Here is a 22409-nt window from a genome sequence, read left to right on the forward strand (position 1 = left end):
CCCAAATTTCAGGTTGGCTCGCCCCCAAATTTCAGGTTGGCCAACCTCCACAACTAACTTGGCCTACCCCAGATTTCAAGTTGGCCCATCCCGAAATTCTCGTGATGCTGCTCATGTCTCTTTCTACATAGCTGGCTCGCTCTGTCTCGAAAGCGATTGTCTTACGCGAAGGAGGCATGGACGAACAGTTTATCGTTGGGTAACCATGGGAATGCTTACGCATTTAATAACGAAAATAGGGACGAATTTAAGAACGCCTTTTTAAATGTTCTTTAGACAAATCGCAGTCCGCACTAGACCACGTTAATAAGTTCATCGTTATTGTCGTTATTAAATGTTTGTGCAAGCCGCCCCTGGTTTGCTACAGGGAAATTGCATCTTGCTACACACGCAAAGATGAGATACCGCGAACATGCGCAGGGAGCACCGTGGCGTCGAAGCACAAACGGAAAGAACGCGAACGCTGCGATTCTCTTCCCGACCTTCAGGCGTCTTTCTCTTCTGGCGCTCGCTTCCCTCGCAGCGACGAACATTATTTCGCCAATGTAGACAGATGGGTGCACGTAAAACGACTTACGTTCCGACGTGGTCACCGCGGCAGGCAGAGTCGTCGGTGGCGGCTTGGTTGTTGTCGGTGGCGCCTTCGTCGTTGTCGGTGGCGGCTTCGTTGTTGTCGGCGGTTTCTTTGCCGGTGTCGACGGTGGCGGCGCCTTTGTTGTCGTAAGCGCTGGCGAGGTCGTCAATGGAGTCGGCGTTGTCACACTGGGCGTTGCTTTAGGAGTGCTAGCTGATGGCTTTGGAGTCTTAGGAACCGTTGGAGGCGTGACAATCGCAACCGGAGTCGTTGCCAGAGTCTTGCTAGCATTCGTCTGCGTTTAGAAAAGAAATAACCTCCATTGTACTTTCATTGCAAAGGACAACGTAGACGAATGATGAATCGAGAAAGATTGCCCGTATACGTTACAAATACTGTATTGAGCATGCCTTGCGCCTGTGTTCCTGCACTAATAATCTTTCTTCGATTCACACCTTTGTACTGGGCATCTTGAGTGCGTCAGCTTTGACTGCAATGTCGACATCGACGTAACCAGGGCTGGTTGTTAAGAGCACTTCCTGCGAAAACCTAGCCCGGGGTTTCGTCCTCGCTTGTTTTTTTTTTATCAAATGGCACGTGGAGTGGGTTGTGTTCTTGCACGTGACAATGCCAGTGGTCCAGAACTCTTACACGTTCATGCATGAGCATGCATGGATAATCTGCAGGTTGTCCGAGTAGTGTAATTTCACAGTGGGATTAATACGAATATTCGAAATACAAAATGTCATTAGAATACCGAACATTTCTTCATTTATCAAAAGAGTGAAATATATATTTATTTTGTAAGCGCATGTTATGCCGTTCGCAAACTGACGCCAGGTTAAGAGCTTTGTATAAAAGCAATAATAACTTTCCCCTACCAGTATTACCATGATAATGACAGCTTATCAAACGAGAAAATAGCACGTCACCCGATGCACATAAACTGTTGTGTTCGTTGACGGCGATAAGTGTGACAGTGGAGCGCCGCACGTTGCTTTAAAATGTGCATATACGCTCAGACTGATTCAATGACAAATGATTTTCCCTAAATTCATACACATTCGTATGTGTAGGCTGCTTAACATTGTGGCATTTCTAGCGGATGACAGCAAATCAGCCAGCATATGTTCTCTGTCCCGTGTGTTCGCTCAGGAAGTGTTCCCTCTGTGCTATGACGACGACTTGGCTCGTTCAGAATTATTCAGAACAATTTTGCTCGCATGAACCTCCAGTGCTCGAGGTCGCAATAAGTGTTAGCCTTGCGACTCGGGGTCTGAAGACGTGGGATCCACTTTCCTCGTGGAGGGGTAAGTGAACGTGAGGCTAAGTCCGATATTCAGGACGTTGGACCAACACATATATTTACATAAGTACAAGAAAATGCAATGAAATACAGAAAAATACAGAAAAGTTGGTGATAAATTGGTAGTTGCTTATGAATCCCGCCGTCAGTAGCTCCTTTTATGCCGTGTGTGATCTTTGTTTAGTCACTTCCCTCAATCCGGTGCCAGGGGGTCGGTGATGCCAGGCGCCACCAATCCGGAGGTAGGTCGCCCTTTTTACCGACGCCGATCGTACTATGAGGGGTGGTGGCCGGGTCATATTGAGCGCATCTCTGGCTTTGACATGCCAGTTACTGCTGCTGGCAGGTGACAGCTGTATCATTGACCAGCGCGGCTATTCCCTCGCTGGTCAATAACTGAACTGTGGCCGCAAGTTGTCGCGTCCTGAACGGCCGATCACAACAATACCCACATAGAAAGGATTATCGGAAAATTTCGGGATTTCTTGAATAGAATACGATACAAACAGCGAGCACTTTCCATTTGCGTTCGAAATTCCGAATGATATACACAGCTCAGATCTTTACTTTCAAGCAGAAAGTATTTATACTGCAGTGAGCTAATCGCCATAGGATGTTTTGAAATGCCCGTATTGGTATATCCATGCATTTAACGTTCTGCATTCAATTTCATAAAGCAATCTCATCTTATTTCTGCGCAATTAAGCCTCGAACACAGTGTGCTATCATCTCATAGGAGGAGCAATGACATCGTAGTGAGCCAAGAAAAGAGCCTTGGAGAATGTCGTGCACCGATTTTTTAGCGAACAGCGGAATAGTGCTGTCTCGGGGGTCACAATAAACCAGATGCACCCGCAGAACTCAGCCACGGTTTTCCTTAGGTTGTACAGCACCACATGATTTCCTACCAAAGTTCCTAGTGGGAACTCTGACGGTGACATCATTCCCATACAACGAGAACGGTCAGTAGCTCTTAAATATTTATAATATCCTTGCCTGTAGCTTCGAACGTTCTCCCTGTATTATTGTTAGAGTTCGAATTTTATGCGAAGCATATTACGAGGGCTCAACCCAGCTCCTCAGGCGCGGCGGTGACCATGAAATCACGTGACACCGTGACGTCACGACAGAGGAGAAGTGGCTTTGGCTCAACGCTTGCAAGACGGGCTGGGTGGGAATCGAACCAGGGTCTCCGGAGTGTGGGACGGAGACGCTACCACTGAGCCACGAGTACAACGCTTCAAAGCGGTACAAAAGCGCCTCTAGTGAATGCGGTGTTGCCTTAGAAACGCGCTGTTTCTAAGGCGTGCGTCTCTTGCTCAGGCGCACATTTCGTTGCCGCGCCGAACGCTGCTTTGCTCGACGCTCACCGCGTCCAATGCGGGGCGCGTAGTCGCTGCCCTGTAGCCCATTGTCTTACACCCCTTGGCGGGTCGACGGGAACGCTGTCGCGTTCCACTCTTGAAGGCGAAGAAGTAATGCATGAGTTGTTTCTTCGTCTAGCCGAACCAAATATAGCCAAGCAACAGCAGTTCACCAGGCTAAACAGTGGTTCAACAACTAAAATAAAGGCTAGTATGCTTCGCATCCTGGGCTTAACCTTACCTAAGCCACAGCCATTTTTTGAATTTCAACGCAGTCATATTTCTAAACTCGGCAATTAAACAAGTATTTGACCACATGCATAAACATTACAAATACATTCTTTCATTTATGACGTGGTATTTTGTTCAAAATAATTTAGTTATATCGCACAGCTGTGTGAATCCAGAAGTACAATGTTTGGACAAATCCATGTAGTGCGGCCATCATTCCCGTGCTGGATAAGCCGTCACACTTGCAGCTCCCGCAGGCGACATCGCCAGAGTTCCCTCAAGTGATGCTTGTGCGAACTTCTGTGAACAGCACGCAGCCTCCAAGATCCGACGGCGGCGCGGGCCAGATCTTGAAGTTCATGAACAGTGCTATTACTTTCCGAGCTTACCATGACGAGCAAGCCACATCACCAAAGCTATATATACAATTTTTCCCTTCTTTTGGAGCAAAGCTATTGGTTCGTTTCACTCCGACGAAACCGTTGCTCTAGGGTTGCGCTACGCCGACGCGACCTATACTACAAAAGCAAGATGCCCTCCAGTTATTAATGCGGAAAGTTGGGATAGAAGGGTTGAAGCAGTGTGACGCGAATAGAGAGCTAGCAAACGTACACGGAACATGGCAGGATGGACTGTGAATATCAACTGGTTTCGTGCGGTAATCGACAATAGTAAAACCACGACTAGCAGGTTGTTTGACACAGTAATCATGATAATAATAATAAATATCCGCTCATCGTGTGCACGCGGTCCATGCTACCTCTGATTATGAGTCGTTTTTAATCTGAAAAAGAGAGAGACAGACAGAGTGATAGGAGAAGCGTAGATGCGTTGCAGTTTATCCATTTAGAACAAAGAAGGTTAAAATATTATTCTGCAGTTTTCTGTATGATAGTTGCTAATTACACGTGTACTTTCACGTGTACGCGTGAAACTGTTGCTCACTTGGCGGGCTCAAGCCGCTGGCAAACCACCGAATAGCATGCGAGGGCCCTTGAGTTTCTCAGAGCCCACACAGTAATTATTGGTGACTATAGTTCGGGAAACAGCTGATCTGTTATCCTGATGGTATGAGAACAGATCTGAGAATAGGGCCTTCTATCGGGATTATAAAGGAAAATTGCAAATTGAGATATAGGGCGTTTTCTATCGCTCTCGCGAAAGAGACAATATCTTATAGCTTCCACGGTCCACAGGCGCGACGAGTGAACATTTTTCTTTCGATTATCCTCTCAGCACAGCCTGCTTCTTTGTAAGCAAGTTACATGCCAGATACTTCAGAGGTACCCAATCTCACCACCTGCACACTCAGAAGACGCGCGCAACTGCATCTCACATTGCGCGCACGCACGCGTACTCATGCATGGATCTGCATACCCTGCAGTTGCACACAACTTCATCTTGCAGGGCATCACAAACACACGGATCTGCGTCTACACACACGGTGCAATTTCGTGCAGTTGCATCGCCCGCTACCGCCTTCCCGCACATACAGGTATAGTTGGCGAAATTATAGTTGGCGAAACTATAGTTATAGTTATAGTTGGCGAAACCATTGGTGAAACCATAGTAGGCGAAACTACGTTTCGTCAACTATACCTGTATAAACGCCATTGACCACGCCGTTCAAGATCTCACGCTTCAACGGCGTGGTCACTAGCGCCCGTTACGAGCAATAAACTCACCACTGTGGTGGCTCTTATAGTAACGCCACCGCCGCCGCCGCCTTTCCCGTACCTCCAAGTGGTATCGTCATGCTTCTTATGGCCATCCTCTTCATCTGCGCCAGGGCAGGAGGTACGAGTCAGTCGCAAGAACGCGAGAGAAAGTGCGGCGCCATACGACGCTGGATCATCGCATGCATCACGGAGCCTAGTGCATTCGCGAATATGTCGTCTACTCGAAGCGTTTTGATTAATTACAAGGTGTAGGGGTTGAAGGACCGGACGTCGGGAAGAAAACCGAACTTGGGAGGATTTATTTTACATTATTTAAAAGGAGGTGAGACTCAAGTAACAGTCGTACAGTCATTACGGGCCGGCAGCAACTCGGACGCTGCGGCCCGCGGCAAGAAGTTCGAGAGAGGTGAATCAGGGAATCAGGGAATGCTCTGTTCTCTCTGGAATGCTTCTTTTAAACCCTTCGAGGACTGGAAGTCGCGTCATGTTTGGCCAATGGGAGAGTCCGCTCAGATGATGCCATTTCCAGCCAATGGTTGGCGCCCGTATCGCGTTGTCACACCCGGCGGCTCTCTGCGGTCTTGCCTCGCAGACTTGTAATGCGCTTCTTCAAAGGAGGAGAAGTGGGGGTACTCATGCTCCATTGTACGAGGGCCCACCTGCTCGCGGTGGTACGGCTCCGCAGTGGTGGCAAATGCCTTCTTCAAAGGCGAAGAGGGGTGACGATTGGGCGCTATTGTCCGAGAGCCCCTTCTAATCCTGGCGGCGTACGAACTTGTTTGCAAGTGTCCTGCCTCAGGAATGTGGCACCCCTGCTTCTGCATTCCTCAATTAGCTGTGCTGCGATTCGAAGTGGTTCGGGGAAATCGAAGTAGACTCAGGAAACGGCGCCATATCTAACAGCTCGTCCTCGCCTCGGTTGTTCTGAATGGCCGGTGAACTCAATTCGCTGGCCATGAGGAAGGTTGAAAGAACCTGCAGGGTATTGGTGTCGAGCCTCGTTTGACGAACTTCGGGATCCTGGGCCCAGGAGAACATACGTCAAACAAACAAAACAACACAGCGCTGCACCACGCGTAAGCGCAGGCTCTTCACCCCTGACTCACCAGGCTATTACTGAGTCAAAATGACCCTGATCTTTTATTTCCCCAATTTCGACAAAACAGTTCCAACCACCCTTCCAAACAGCTATCCATTTCACCTCGAATGCCGACAAGACCAGAGTACTATTGCTGTTGCAAAATAAAGTGTCGTTGACGTAGCAAACAACAAATGAATACAGCCGAACATAACTCAAGTGGCCTAACTACACGAACAGCATGTTTCCAATCTATCGCAGTGGCGTACTTATCGCACGTATTGGTGCCACTGAACAATCTGGTCAACCTCACAAGTACGTAATCACAAGCGCACTAGCCTTGTGGTCACTAAAGAGAACGCGTACTTGCGTTGTAGGCAAACTTTTCATTTACGCTTACTCACGTTTCTTCCCTGAAAGTCCTACAGGACACGTGACATAAACGAACAATTAAACTTGCGGGACTTACACACTCCGCAGAACCCTTAAAATAATGCGTCTTTTAATAACTCGTTCCACGCATACTTATCAGCGAAGTCAGAATACGGCTGCCCTCAGCACACACGAGCAACCCGGTCATAAATCTGCTTTCTTCCGTCCACACAGGACACGCGCTAATGGAACTAAGAACGCTTCTCAGTGCAAATCATGCACTCACTGAAAATCTACGCGCTTAACCTTAGAAAATTCAAAAACACTTAAAAAGAAAGAAGGTTAAATAACACACACGCGCGTTACGATAGGCCTCTCAACGATAACCTTGACCTACAGGTTACTCACACCCACAAAAAAGAAAGCCTATGTACGTATTAACTAACATTCGCGAGACTACATGTTTACACAAACCTCATCTTTCAAATCTCGGAGCTTCTCAAACGAAAACACAAACAAAGCTCAAACCTTACACATTGAAAGAAATCCTAGTCTCAATTCGCGAAAAACTTTCCGATGCTCAAAATAAAAAACAAGATACTTTATTTCTACGGAAGCACTCGTGGCCTCCCTTTCCAAACGCTTATGTCTGACTCATACTTTCAGCCATACCCGAGGTGGTCGCAGTTTCAAAGCTACTCTGGCTGCCGAGAGACAACAAATGGCTGACTCACTGCAGTGCTCCCAAGACGTTACGGTCTCCTGCCAATTTGCTTCTTGGCGCCCTGCTTTCCTCACAAACTCGACTGACCGCGTCGCTACTCCCCACCTGGTCTCGTCCTGCCACCTTGCGTTTCTTCGAACTGCACGCTGAGCTGTGAAAAGAACTACGGAACGACGAGGAGTAACTGCCTCTTGCCCTTTGTCCGCGTCGGTGCAGAACATGCTTCGCGGTCCCCCTTTGACCGGTGGCTCGAACGTTCTGGATGCGTCAACATCGTCCTTGACGATCGCACCTTTTCCCTCGCGCCCTGCCCTTTTGGGTTTCTCGCCATCTTTGGCGGCGCTACATAAGTTACCGTCTTTCGGTCTTTACCGCGCTTCTTTTTACGGCGCTTTCTCTTTGCACTCGCTTTCATGTCGCCTTCTCGTGACTCGTGCAGGCCGGTACACATTTCGTCGGCCCGGATCGGTCTCTTACCCGCACAGTCTGACTGATTTACATTTAACTCTACTCTCACTTTGCCTCGACTGGCGGACAGCCCAACCGACTCTGGCACAATGCAGCAGACTTTACTCGAGTTAGACAACTCGCACTCTTGCGAACGGCCCTCTGCTACATTGCCCAGCTCACGCTGTGCATCGGCACACAGCCCGTCGGTATCGATCACTATCTCACGCGCACAGTCCGAATGATTAACAACTTAATCATCCCTATCTAGGCCATTTAGACTGGCGGAGAGCCGCACCGATCCCTGAACAATGCAGTTGTTCTCTCGTGGACTACGGAGCTCGCCATCCCGAGAACTACTCTCAACTGCATCGTCCAGTTCGCACCTCACTTCTGCACGCAGATCTGGCTCTACATGGGTGCTCGCGTCTGTCGGGTCAGCAGTACCCTTTTCTTCGCTAGCAACTTCGCTAACATTACCAGCGACGCACACACGCGGTAACTATGCCAATTTGTTCGCAGCTGGCCTAGCTGTCTCCACAGTCATCTGTTGGCACAGCACCTCGTCGCTCTCACTGCGGCCTTTAACGGCCTCTATTGCCACTAAGGCATCGTTAGCAGCTAGCCTTTTCCCTTCACTTATGAATCTGCAGCTAATCTCACAGGCACTACTCTTCTCGTCAGCGTTTGGCGAAAATCCGCTCGATACTGCCTCATTCTTTCGCTCTGTACTACCTACAGAATTATCAGACAGCCGTTGTCTCTGTGCCATTAACTGATCTCAATACTGTATCTCTTTGATCAGTGCTGCCTTCTCTCTCTCATACTATTGCTCACGCTCACGTTCGCGTTCATTCTCACGTTCGTGAAGCTCACACTTAGGAGTAAGTTCTTGAAGCTCGTGCTTCCGTTCATTCTCGCGTTCTTCACGCTTATGCTCACTCCCAAGTTCACGACGCTCCCGCAAACGTTCACGACGCTCACGCTCCCGTGGTTCCTGTATCACCTCCCAAGCAAGCTCAATGCTTTTGTCATCATTGACACTATCGATAATCGCCTTTATGATAGCTGGCGTTTCCATCGGTTCATTCGCCTCCACTCCCAAATCGTCGCACACCAACAACAAGTCCAACCTCGTCAACCTTCTAAGATCCATGGCAGCTGCCCCGACAGGTGGTTAAAACTGTTTTCCTTAATTAATTTGTGCAAACACACAATGCATCAAACTCCCGATTCCCAGAACTATCAAAATGAACACACAACATTTGAGTCTGGCGAATCATAAGGAAAAAAATCACGCGCTCACTTACGGTTGCAGCACCCTGCTACCGGTTCATTAGTCCGCTGTTCCCGGTTCCTCCGGACTCCCTGGGTCGAAGGCTCGCTCCTTCTTCGCTATTCCCAGTTTCTTCGGACCTCTTTCGACGAATGCTCTCTCTTCTTCGCTCTTCCACGTTCCTTAGGATCTCTCTCGACGAAGGTTTATCCGTAGCGCTGCCACCAGCTGATGCATTCGGAGGCGATCTCACCGCTGCCAACCAGATGTAGGGGTTGAAGGATGCACTTCGGGATGAAAACCAAACTTGGCAGGATTTATTTTACATTATTTACAGAGAGGTGAGACTCAAGTAACAGTCGTACATTCATTACGGGCCGGCAGCCACTCGGATGCTACGGCCCGCGGCAAGAAGTTCGAGAGAGGTGAATCAGGGAATCAGGGAATGCTCTGGTCTCTCTGGAATGCTTCTTTTAAACCCATCGAGGACTGGAAGTCGCGTCATGTTTGGCCAATGGGAGAGTCCGCTCAGATGACGCCATTTTCAGCCAATGGTAGGCGCCCGTATCGCGTTGTCACACCCGGCGGCTCTCTGCGGTCTTGCCTTGCAGACTTGTAATGCGCTTCTTCAAAGGAGGAGAAGTGGGGGTACTCATGCTCCATTGTACGAGGGCCCACCTGCTCCCGGTGGTACGGCTCCGCAGTCGTGGCAAATGCCTCCTTCAAAGCCGAAGAGGGGTGACGATTGGGCTCCGTTGTCCGAGGGCCCCTTCTAATCCCGGCGGCGTACGAACTTGTTTGCAAGTGTCCTGCCTCAGGAATGTGGCACCCCTGCTTCTGCATTCCTCACTTAGCTGTGCTGCGATTCGAAGTGGTTTGGGGAACTCGAAGTAGCCTCATGAAACGGCGCCATATCTAACAAAGGCAAGCAAAGCCTTAAAGATCGGCTTTCACTCAGAGGGAGCCGCCCGAGGCCGTCACGATTAGGAGAGCACCTGCATTAGATCGACGGGAATATGGCACCACCATATGTGCGAGTTTCCTATAACGATCGATTTGCCTCCTTGGGAAAGCCGGGACATCCGTTGTTCTAGGCTTTGTGGCGAGCATGGCATGGCTTAAATTATGATCACAGTTGCACTGACAAAGCCTTCTTGCAATGTAATTTCTATAAGAACGTTTCATTCACCCGCACTACACCTTGCAATAAGGTTTAATTACAACGTGAATAAACAATTAAGGGAAGAAAACAAAAAGGGACGACCTAAATTGCTGCACAGCATTTCCTCGGTCGTAGTCGTCGGCCCACAAGCTGCAGCAGACTACCGACACTTCTTGCATTTTATATATCCCAGCACGAGTCCTTATGATCGAACGATGTTTTTTACCTAATAGTAAAAAAAATACTCGTCATCCTGGCCCTGCAACTGGATGTCCAGCAAAACTGCTGAAAACTACCACTACAGCTGCTGTGGGGCAGGGGGGGGGGGTATGCAACTTTACAGAAATGGTAGTAATGGTAGTAATGGTAATTTTGGCAGCATGCCGGCGCGGGTCGCATTGCCATTTCTTTTCCCTTTGCCGCTCCGTATTCACACGGTTCCTCCTCAGTCCTAACTACGCGTTGCCTACCTGTAGCGGTGTTGCAAAAACAATGGAATCGGTTGCTAGGCTGGTTCATTTATATATGAAAGGTAGTGACGTCACTCCCCACGTCGCAAGCTGCCGTCGTAGCGACAGCTTGCACAACAGTAGTCCTTACCGGGAAACGTATGCGGGGAGCGCTAAGTCCTTCGTATTAGACTTTTAGCCTGTCCGCTATTCCGGTAAGCGGGAGCAGTTTGGGCGGATTGCCGGATTTGCGGGGGCGTAAACGTGAGCGGCCAGAGCGGCGCAGCCGCCTGGTTGCGCAGAGTTCAACCAAACATACAGCGCTAAAGCTGCAGTAACCCACTATATCATGCTTCGCTGCTTGTGCAAATGTTTGGCAGCGGCGTAATTGTTAACACGATTACGACACGATTACACGTTGAGCTTTGCGCCACCAGCTGGCGCCACCAATCTGCCCGAAAAATCGCGACCAACTGGAGTGTAACAGCTCCGTTGCGAAAGTGAATTTCAACACGATTACGTTAAAAGAGCCCTGAACCATTTTTATCGAAATGGAGAAATAGATCTGAAGTGAAGATAGGCTATTTCAGAACCACTGTACCGCAAAAAGTACTTCAATGCGTTCAGCAGAAGCGGAGTTATCGGCAATCAAACACGGCCTCAGCTGTGCTCCCCTTCCTCCTCCAATGCCTTGCACTGCGAAGGCTACGGCGGAGACGTCACCTTGGCACGCAGTTCAAATTTCTGATTTGGTGCCTTCCGCTCTAAACGTAAGCCAAACGCGGCTGTCCTCAGAGAGCCGTAGTGCGCTTAGCCACTGGACTCATGGCGGCACCTCGCGGAGGCCGCGCTGCAGCCGAGCGCAGCGACCAATAGCAGCCGCGTATTGGAGTGTACTTTATGACGAAATAAAGCACACAGAAAAGAGTGAGGATCATGGGGTTTTTTAAACGAAAGCGTTAGAGAGAAAGGTGACTTCGCGCTCCGCTTGCGACCTCCACGGACCGCCTACGACAGCAGAACTTGGCTGATATGTTCACAACAGCGTATGCTATCCACGGACTATGTTATTTCACCAAGCCAGACGGATGGTTCAGGGCCCCTTTAAGAGTCTCATGTCGCAGGAAATCCGGTGGGGGCGTCGGTGGCGTTGTCCGTGAGGGAAAATCATCCATATGTATTGAGCTATATGTATACGCCACGTCTTGGTGTATGCCACGCGATATACGCGGGTTATATAGCTGCACCATTTTATCACTGAAGTTGCTCATACCTTGTCTTAGATATTTGACGAAGTTATTCCACAGACTTTTGAGAATGACTGTGCACATATAGATTTCATGAAACAAAACCCAGGCAGCGAATGCCTTTTATCTTAAATCTTCTCAGACCCAACTATTAAAAGTGCGAACCAACAGATACCTAAAAATGATTATTTTGGCGTGGCTGTGGACTACCCCTGGCATCGACCCACGCAAAAGACCGCGTTTGTACTAGAAATCTCGCCTTCGTGGATAGCATGAGCCGCCAGCGCTTCCCGGTAAACATTACGGTTACACAAGCTGCATTTGCCGGGAACCGCCCGTGATCTTTAAATGCTACCGCGTTCCACTCTTAAGGGAGGACATTAAGCCTCAAATTTTTCTTCCTATTGATTTGAACTCTAGGCCAGAAGAAATATATTCAATACAGCTAAACTAGGGTCCATAAGAGCAGTATTTAAGGCGAAGACCTAGAACATGTATCCCCTATATATATTTATTTTTCTGTGAGGTCACCACATTTAAACAATACACGATACAGGGGTTTCCTTTTGACCTAGTAATGCTCGTTGGCCTTCACATGCAGTCTCATGCGCTCCAGAATGTCTGGGTATTCCTGTAACCCAGATGCATGTCCTGCGCGAATGAACTTCCGCGAAAGTATAAGCGCCAATCTGGAGGTGCAAAAAGAGCAAGAATGCCCTTCGCAATGGTTGTCGGCGTTATATTAACCCTTCACAAAACAGCCAATTGTTATGACAAGCACTCTAGTTGGTATATTTTGCATGTGCCTTTCACGTGCTTGTTCTCTGAACTGGTGTGTTGATAATGAGTGAACTTGTAATCAAGGAGGTTAGGAAAAATAAGATGACACTTGCCTTCCAGTTACAGCACCGGGCTTCTGTGCTTGATAGCAGAGGTTGAACTTCACCATTAAACAAGAACCTACCTAGCTACCTCAAAGTACCAAGAATGAAGCAAATAATCATTCGCATTATAGACTCTGGATAGAAATGCCACTTTACGTGCCAAATGCATGAAAAAAGAAAGAGAAAAATTTTGTCTCACGTGGCGTACAAACCGGGACGAAATCAGAAGCATAGAATCTTCGCATCGCGACCAACGAAGGGTCATTACCAGTGAAGAAGTTGGTGGCCACGAACACGCCCAACAGCAACGCAAGCACGGCCAACGCAGCGCAGCACGAGAGGAGCAGCTCCATGAAGCACTTGTACCTGAACAGGTGCACAAACAGAGAAACAGTGAAATGAAAACCCAAAACTATAAGCGTGCACTGTGCAGGGAAGCCCCTCAAAGGAGTTCTCATTGATTTAGTGTGGTGGCAATGAAAAGCGACAGTGTAATTCGGCGCCTTTTCATTGTTTGTCCTCTGTTTGCGGTTCAGCCAAAGTGAACTGGGCTCTAAATAATGCTTGGGCTTGTTTCACTGGCTTTCGTATTACGTAGTTGAGGTTCTATAGTAGTAAATTGGAGCTCCAGAAGAAACCGATGTGCAGGCATTGCGTATAGGCCTCGACCCGCAAAGCGTCAAACTCTGGGCAAATTAGACAGGAATAACTCGAGGACGGGAGTCTAATAGAATGTCAATGTAAGTGAAGCTCGGTACCTAGTGCAAATCAAAGAACGTGCTGGCCACGCGACCTGCGTCGGAGCCCCGAAAGCGGCCGCATAGACAGGGCATCGGGCCGAACGCTGAGCCAGACGACGGCGTTGGCAGAGCCGGGGTACTACTCTTGACATTGTCGAATTCCGCCATGTCGTAGATGCCAGTAATGACGGCATTTTGAGCAAATCAGAGAGGTTCAGAGGGCTGCTGCGGCATCTGTGATTGACTCAAAACGCAGAGATTCACCACTCACTTCGCGTGGGTTAGTCGCGATTATACACCACCCCTGTGGTCGTTGTCGGTGATTTCAGTGTGGATGTGTCGGGACCGAAGAGGTAGTGCTTTACGCGTTTCCTGTAAACCACTACCTTGAGATATCGCTTGAGATGCTACACCGATCCGGCCCAACCGACCACCCAGCGGCGTACATTATCAAAGAATGTGTTTCTAGTTGCGAGTATGCCCATCAGTGTATATCATAGGAACCAGAAAGCCATTGTAACGTTCGTTACTAAGTGACAATGAGTGCTACCAATAAAGTACATACCAGAAGTTTTCTACCACTAAGTTTACAGCTTCGCTCGTCATCTACCTTAGCAGGGCGGAATGGCCTCGGATTTTCTTTTTTCGTTCCCGCTTACCCGCTCATCTAGCAGTCGCACGTGTGACAGACTGCCTCGATGGTTTGATTTACCAAAGTTGCTTGAAGCAATGTGTAAATACTGGAGCTAGCCAGATTCCACCATTGTGCCGTTTCGGGCAAATCGGAGAGGGCGTTGTCATTTGTCAACCATGGCCGCCTAGATCGTAAGGGCGCTAAGCTCGGACGCTACATATAAACCACAACCTCCAAAAGTGGGCGGTGTGCTCGCGCGCCACTCGATCTCGGAGGCTGTGTAAACCACACACTTTACTAGAAAAAATGCTATGGAGAACGCTGGAGCCGTGATCATTGAGCCACCGTGAGAATTACGGGCCTACATACAATACGTTGATCTGTCTAATCTTTGTGGTTGTGGCTTCAGAGGTTCTTGTGGTGCTATCTTTTAACAGCGGAGCTGTTCCAAGTCGAGCCTTGGCCGTCCGGCATCCGCCGTCCCATAAGAGGGCAGAGCTCGCACCGGGGGAGAGGGGTATAGGAGCAGATGTCTCGCCGGCGCGCGCCTTTTTGCCCTATTCATTACGCTCGGCGCGAGCGGCAGCAGGAGATGGTACGAGAGCGGCAGCGCCGACGTCTCGCAAATCACGAGCTTCGAAAGCGAGATGCGCACGCAAAGCGCTAGCGAAGTGAAAGCGCTACCGCCAAGGATCGAGAACGAGAAGTGCATGCCAAGCGGTGGTGGAGGCAACCCAACCTCCACCTCCGAGAGAAGGCAACCCATGCCAAGCGCAAGCTGAGGGAAGGTAAATCGCAACTTCGAGAGTAGGAGGCCGAGCAGAGACGTCAACACAGACAGATTCCTCCCCCGGAGAGTGGTGCCGATGGACAGCTCAAGAGAGAATTCCTCGACCGTGAGTGCGGCCGCAGCTGCAAGGTGTGGGATACACTGTGGTTTGATCACAAGCTCACGCAGCTGAAGGGTGTGCGCAATCCGCAACCGAAGCTCGAATCCAGCAAAATGACGACAACGGGACAAAATACTGGTGAAAAATCGCGCTAAACACAATTTCAAACTTCAGTAAAAGACTACCAGATTCTCTGCTTTGACAGCTTTCATTGCGTGGAACTAGCTTTACTTCTTTTTTTTACGCTTTGTCACTTCAAGCTTCCCAGCGATGAGAGAGTTTGCGAAAACAAGCGAATACCTATGTATGCGAATGCGTAAACATCGTGAGTTGTTGCGTTTGCTAGGCAAAACATTTGGTATAAAATGAACGGCTTTGCGAAGTTGTTAAGGCATTTGAAGCCAGGCGGACGAAGTTCAGGCAAACCCATCTACATTGTTCCTCAATGCCACGCTGGCTGCACCGCAGTACTTGCCATTCTGGCAGACATTTGCGGCAGAGTTCTGTCGAGCAAATTTTTGCAGTATACATTAAGCCGGGAGCTAATTAGACATGAGATGGCGAAGTGTGCAATTTGTCAAGGTGATAGTAGTGTCCAGAATAGCGCCTCTGCTGCCCCATTTCCCCTTTTTTATAGTTTTGCGTAGCCCAGTCGCGTTAGATTTTGGCCATTCGGTGTTACCGCGGCAAAAACGCTGCTGGCAGTGCATAACCTGGCAGAGTAGTCCACCGCCCGTCACTTTGTGAATGACGACGGACGCAAATCGTTATCGCCAATTGATGCGCAATTCTCAGTGGTATTACAGCGTACCTACACCTCTCTCTATTTTGTAGGCTTTTTCATTTATATAACGACTATTTCTAGGTTGTCTTGTTGCAGAGAGTTCGAGTTGAGAAAAAATTAAATATTACACTGAATTACAACTCTGTAACACACACATCACCTATAACAGGAATAAATGGTAAAGCTGTTACTTTTACTTCGCGCAACGCTATTGCGATATAACTCGACATGCGGAAATCTGAAATGCACTGAGAAAGTGAAAGTCTACCACAGTTCATGACCGGAAGAAGAGAGAAAGAAATAAAGATAGGTATATGGTGGAATATGTGCGTGGGCATTCTACAATCTAATTCAAAGTTCTTGATTCCAATATTTCAATTCAAAACAAAAGCATTTGATCTGCACTAGAAATTAGCGATTTTAGCGCGTATGCTATTTATTCCACGCCCGTTTGAAGTAATATCTTGCAGTGTATTTGAATGAATGTCATTGTAATGCATATAGCGAATCTACAATTCCACGACATTAAAAAAAAAAAGAAACCGCATGCGTTGAATGAACAAACTTGATTATCTATTTTACAAATGGTTCGATGCAACTGAAATACAACAACCAAGCTTCTGACAAATGAATCACTTATCAAAAAACACAAAAACTAAGTACTTATGTGGCGCTTGTAAATGTATTGAATTGGTGAAGGGTTCATTGAAAGTTCGCGTAATTTGTCTGACATGTTGAGTGTTTTCTGTTACACCATCCCTGATTTCCTTCCATGTTGGTCACATATTTTTGCAAGGGAAATTTTTTTTTGCAAATATGTTAAGCTTACCTAATGAAATCCATGTAGAACAATACATAGGGTGATAGACTGTAGCAGAGACAAGAAGCTCCACCTTAGGAAGAGATGGCATCCAGGGACATTCATCTCACATATACTGGATCAATCTTAATTACGGAACAATCTTAATTATGTTTACCTTAGTAAACGAAGCATTTGTTCCATTCATGTTCGACTTACATAGTGGAAACTATATGGAACATTGAAGATCGTACGACTGCTGTATTACTGTAACTTTTTTTCTAAACTAAAAAAAAAGTTGTACAGTATTGGACTGTGAAGGTGATTGTACTTACTTTTCATCGTCTGTACGTAAGAACGAAATAGACGTACTTAGCATGGAGAATAAAAAAATTCCTCGTATTTTTGCAGACGTTACTGATGGCAACGCACCGATATAGCTTTAGCGTGACACGTGATACCCTACCGTTGTACGTTACCGACAGACTGTGCGCATGCGCGCCTCTCTAGCGTGGCAGCATAGCCGTGGCCGCCACGGGGTTAGCGTAATTGCGTTACAACATGGCGGCACCGAGACTGACCGCTTTTCTTCTCGGCTTTCTTCGTGAGGTAAAGAAACAAACAGTAAAATCAGCGATCGCTTAATCCCATCTTGCACTGGGGACCAGTTGTTAGCGATGCTTTATCGTTGTTATTGAGATTAGCTGCTTGTTTTGACGCTGCTACGCCTGAAGAAGCGGCACCACGACCTGGAAAGGTGCTTTGAGCTCCAAGGAGCAGATGGCGCCACAACATCAGCATCGGTTGACTACGCATAACGCATATCAAGCTAAATGGTTCACGGCATCTTTGTTTTTTTCATCACTCTATCAGGGTTGGCAATGACATGCGAATCCTAAAACGTTGATCATGCGACGTGTCTACCGCTGTTCTGCAGAGATGCGACCCATGCTAAGATGAAGACTCATAACGTATCACGTGTCACGGAAAGTGAAACAGCTCTTTAGTTATCAAACTCTTTAATAACGCCTAAAGTACATTAGAGTCACACGTGAAAGGTGATCGGAGGGCATGGAGGGAGTAGGGTTGAAAGTGTGGAAGGTGAAGTAGCAGAAGTGAAGGCGTACAAGAGACAGTGTTTCAGGTAAACAGGAAAAATACCGAAACAAGGAAAAAGCACATGATCTTGTACCTTAGGTGACAGTATTTGCAGCACTGTCAGCCGAAATTGAGCCAGAAGGAAGAACAAATTCGGCAGACGCTTCATACTGCTTACCATTGGGAATGCGAAAGCATTATAGTCTCTTTGGGGAATTCCTTACTCTGCGCCTTCTGTGCTTGCGCAAGCTCACGCCTGGGTTTTGACTCCGTCTCGATAAGGCCAAAGCAAACGCACCAAACGTCCCAACGCGCTCGCTCTCCCGCGAGGACAGCTCAACGGCGTTCAACTGGACACTAATGCTTTTTTTATAGACACATTTTATACATTCATGACGTCACGCCACCTGCTACCCATTGGCTACGCCGTCACGTGCCCAACAACCCATGCAAATACTGAAATCATGGCCGCACGTTTAGTCAGCCAGACGGCTGCGACGTGACGTGCGCAATGACGCGGGCGCTGGGCTCACATTTAGCCAATCAGAACCGTGGAGCCCACGTGACGTCAGGGAAGCATGCTCGCCTCGTAGACCGGAGGTCTGGTTTGATTCCAACCGCGACCGACACTTGCCTAAAATTATTTTCAAAGGTAATAATTCATCTTGTTTACAAGAACCTCCCTAAGAAATTTTGCGTCAATCGGAGTAACTTTTGACGGGATTTTGCGCTATGCCATCGGGCACTTTTTGTGCCATAATTCGGTCACGCCGCCAACTAAAACTTCGAATTTTCTCCTAAGGGGGCCTATAACGGGTTCGCATTAAAAGTCACGCGTTTTAGGGTGTCAGGATATCAAGGGTATCCAATATTATCAAGGCTAACTGCATTGCTGTTCTGCGACACATCTCTTGAGCCGTGAAACCGTACGTTGATGGTAATGATCAGTTGGTGACAAATAGCCACTTAGCCTGCTTGAATTAACCATGTGCACGCACCAGCTACGCCAGCTACGCGCATCATGCAGCTGATATATGCAACGGCTAGGTGTCGCGACACCTGGTGGAATATAAGGGAACTGCTATCCAAGGTCTGTATGTATCGACGCTACTGTTATCAGTAGACAGCGGGCTTCACGAGCCGATAATTCAAGAATAGGACAATTCTGAGTAAACGGAAGCTTGCGACAAAAACGAGTGAAATTTGAAGGCATGTTCAATCGTTATCATCGTCCCAGCGAGCCTCTGTACAAGAAACATAATATAGCGCCAATTTATTCGAACTATATTTAGATTGTCAAACGGTATTTCCGTGTTCTGGGTGAGAAACCCGAAAACTCAAGACTCTTTCAGAGGGTGTTCGAGCAACGGTTCCCGTTGATATATACTTACCATCTTCCCCAGTTACTATAATATAGACAACAGTATCAATCAAACGTTTGTAACGTATGAGACGACGTAAATGCTGTTTTTTCCGCTTTCAGTGGCGGAGAAGATATTGCCCTATTCGAAACCTGAGTGCGCAGAAATCTTAGCTGCACGATAATATAAGATAAGCATCTATATAGAATGGCATTATGTAATAACAATCTGCAAACGTGGGAAAAGTACCGGCTCAGTGTCACCACCTATCTTATTTGAAGGACGCACAGGACATGTTTTACTCGTCTGACCTTCTTTAAATACATCATAGAACCCCTAACAAATTCTGGCCTTGACTGTCGACTCAAACACGCACCAACACCATAGATCTTGTTAACGCTGACGGTGAGCCAATTAAAATTGAATTGTGTGCTACTGTCCTTAATAATTATTTTTCATCAGTGTTCTCTAGCTTCAGAAGCTTTTCCGTTGAAACCGCCCCCAACTCCCATTTGAACGAATTGCCTGAAATAACTATTACCGTTCAGGGTATACATAGTATACATAGCATAGCAGGGCCTACATTAATGAACCATCTTCGTCTGCTGAGTGTGACTAAATTGACAGCAAGGTTCTTAATAATACTATTTCACCACCAGCCAAAATCCTAATATTTACGGAATCTTTAAAGTCAGGTGACGTCCCTGACGACTGGAGAAAAGCGGAAGTAATACCTATTTTCAATGAGAGCAGCGTTCCGGGAAGGTTGGTAATCCAGTACTCAAAAGATATTGCGCAAAAAAATAAAAAAAATTCAAAACAGGTGACCGTACTAACGTTAGTAACCGCCCGATTTCCATGACAAGCATTTCGTCCAAATTACTGGAACACATAAAATTGTCCAATTTGATGACTGACCCAGAATCACTTTCTTTTGGCTTAACCAGCATGTCTTTAGAAAGTGTTTATCGTGCGAAAGTCAACTAGCCGAGTTCACTGATGACTTTTTACATTACATGGACCTTTCCATACAAGTAGACGCCGTATTTTTAGACTCCTCGAAGGCATTTGATTGTGTAGTTCATTCTCTTTTGCTTAGTAAACTTTAAAACTTTGGCTTACCACGGTACCTATACTCAGAGATTGGGTACTTTCTCAATGGACGCAAGGAATTCACTTCAGCTAATAACAGTCGCTCGCCACTAACGGACGTCACTTCAGGAGTTAATTAGTACGCCAGGGCGCTGGATTATCCCTTTTGTTATTTTTGATATATATTAACTACCTACTGGTTAACATTACTACAATATTACGGCTATTTGCTGATGACTGTGTCATTTACAATCCAATTAACTCGCATAAAGACTGCTTACAACTACAACTTGACTTACATATCGTTGACGATTCATGTAACAAATGGCATATGCCACCATATCCCTCAAAGTGAAAATCAATGTCATTTACTCGCAAGCACAGCCTCATTACCAACTCCTTCCTACACGATGAATAATGTCCCTATTTAGCCACATCAGTATACAAATACCTCGGAATACATAGGACACCATCGCTATCATGGGAAAGCCACATAGAAAATATTTGTGTCACTACACGAACGCTGGGCTATTTACGTAGTAATAGCACTGCATCACCTATGCCAATGAGCTTATGAACAATAACGCACCCATATGCACGCTGGTGCATAGGTAATAGCGTGGGGTTTTCATAATGCAGCATTTATACACGCCAATTTGCTAGTACTTGTGCGCTAGTACTAGTAATAAAGTCACAGTTTACCGAAGGGTGAAGCATTGATTGCGGCGCCAAATTATTCGGCAGCTGGACGGCAGCTCTATAAAATGCTGTAGAGATGCCCTTACTAACTAAATTAAGAAGCACGGTGTCAGGCGCGCACAAGTCAAACATGAATACATCTCACTCGATGACCGCTCGCTGTAAGAACGCTGCAAGAGCGGCAGCAGCGGCGAGCGTGCTGCCGGTTGCTTCAACGCAAACTATAGGCGTGTGAGAACACACCACACACGAAGCCATCAGCTATCTCAGGTTGCCTAGCCTTCGAACCCAGCGCATATTACCTGCAAGATAACGCGCGCGGTGGTGCGAAGCCGCATGCACCGTGGACAGCCGCGGCCGCTGTAGGAGCGAAGACTCGCGCTCTCCATGCTCGTGCCCCACCCCCTCCTAGCCCACGCAAATCTCCCTGCACCCGCCTTTGCGCGCGCGAGAAGACGCCGCCGTACCAAGCCACCACCTTTCTCGACTCACTCTCGCATGCTTTCCCTCACACATAAGAAGACGGCGAGGCGGCCGCGATCTTATAGCCCTTGGACTCTGTACGGAAAATCACGAAGTTCTCCTGCGAGTGTCTATATAGTTGCTATCGCAATAAATAGTTATGCGTCGTAGAACGTTGAAGTGCCTCCCACGAATCCTATTCGTCGACACTTGACATGCAGCTTAAAACTTTCCGTCACGCATGTCCTTTGTAGTATGATCGGATGCTGTTCACTAGCAAGGGCAGTGCCAAGCGAACAAAGTGCGTGAGTGTCAATAAATCTATTGCTCTTGACGCTTCGAGGAAATCGTTTTGATGGTGGGAAAAATTAGCGCTTTTCGACTTTCTAGCTTAAGTGTACGGGCAGCCCACTATGTGCAAGGAAACCAGTGCCTCGGTTTCCGGCTATCTGCTTAGGTGCACAAAAAATCTGCACATTCTGCTTGCATCGGTAACAGGAATGCTTACTGACGCAGCAAAACTACATGCAGGAAACACCACTATCGTAAACGTATCGCAGGCGACTACGAGTATAGCAACGGCGATGCAAGAGATGTCAGGAAGGTCTTCGCTGTAAAATCAATTTTCAAGATGTGTCGCTGTTAACTCGCCCTCAATGACAGCCAACCAAGCCGAATCTGCGGCTTCCGTCAACCAAAGCAATACTCGGCGTTGCGGTGGTTGATACGCGGCAGTATTTCTCATTCAAGGAATTTGCCTCGGGCTACTTACTGGAGACGCTGGAATTCACTAGAAGAGAAAAAAAGAAAGAAAGGCCTTGTAAGAAAAAAAGAACTGGTAGGTTGAGACAACAAAGGATTCAAGAATGGCAACGCATGAGCCTTGGTGGTATCGACCGCATTTAAAGAGAAGTCGCCAAAGCACGCTTGCAAATGTTGATGACTGAAGTATCAGAAATTTTGAGGTCAATGCACTCACGCGATGGCCAGTGGCAGAACAGGAAATCCTACATCCAATCCTTCGGTAATAAAATTACGCAGCATCAACCCTTCAAAA

The 22409-nt window shown here is 47.5% G+C and overlaps 1 protein-coding gene across 1 annotated transcript in view; it reads right to left on the reverse strand.

Annotated features, from left to right (window-relative positions):
• LOC139049678 (uncharacterized) overlaps positions 1-22409 on the reverse strand; it is a 63497-nt gene that overhangs the window by 35434 nt on the left and 5654 nt on the right. The window contains exons 3-8 of the mRNA XM_070525374.1: positions 22125-22142; positions 19130-19144; positions 16976-16985; positions 13062-13159; positions 5161-5255; positions 578-869 (exon numbers count right to left, since the gene is read on the reverse strand). Of these exons, the coding sequence (XP_070381475.1) occupies positions 578-869; positions 5161-5255; positions 13062-13159; positions 16976-16985; positions 19130-19144; positions 22125-22142 (528 nt within the window). The remainder of the gene's footprint in view (positions 1-577; positions 870-5160; positions 5256-13061; positions 13160-16975; positions 16986-19129; positions 19145-22124; positions 22143-22409) is intronic.

This window comes from Dermacentor albipictus, chromosome 9, assembly GCF_038994185.2.
Source record: "Dermacentor albipictus isolate Rhodes 1998 colony chromosome 9, USDA_Dalb.pri_finalv2, whole genome shotgun sequence".
NCBI lineage: Eukaryota > Metazoa > Arthropoda > Arachnida > Ixodida > Ixodidae > Dermacentor > Dermacentor albipictus.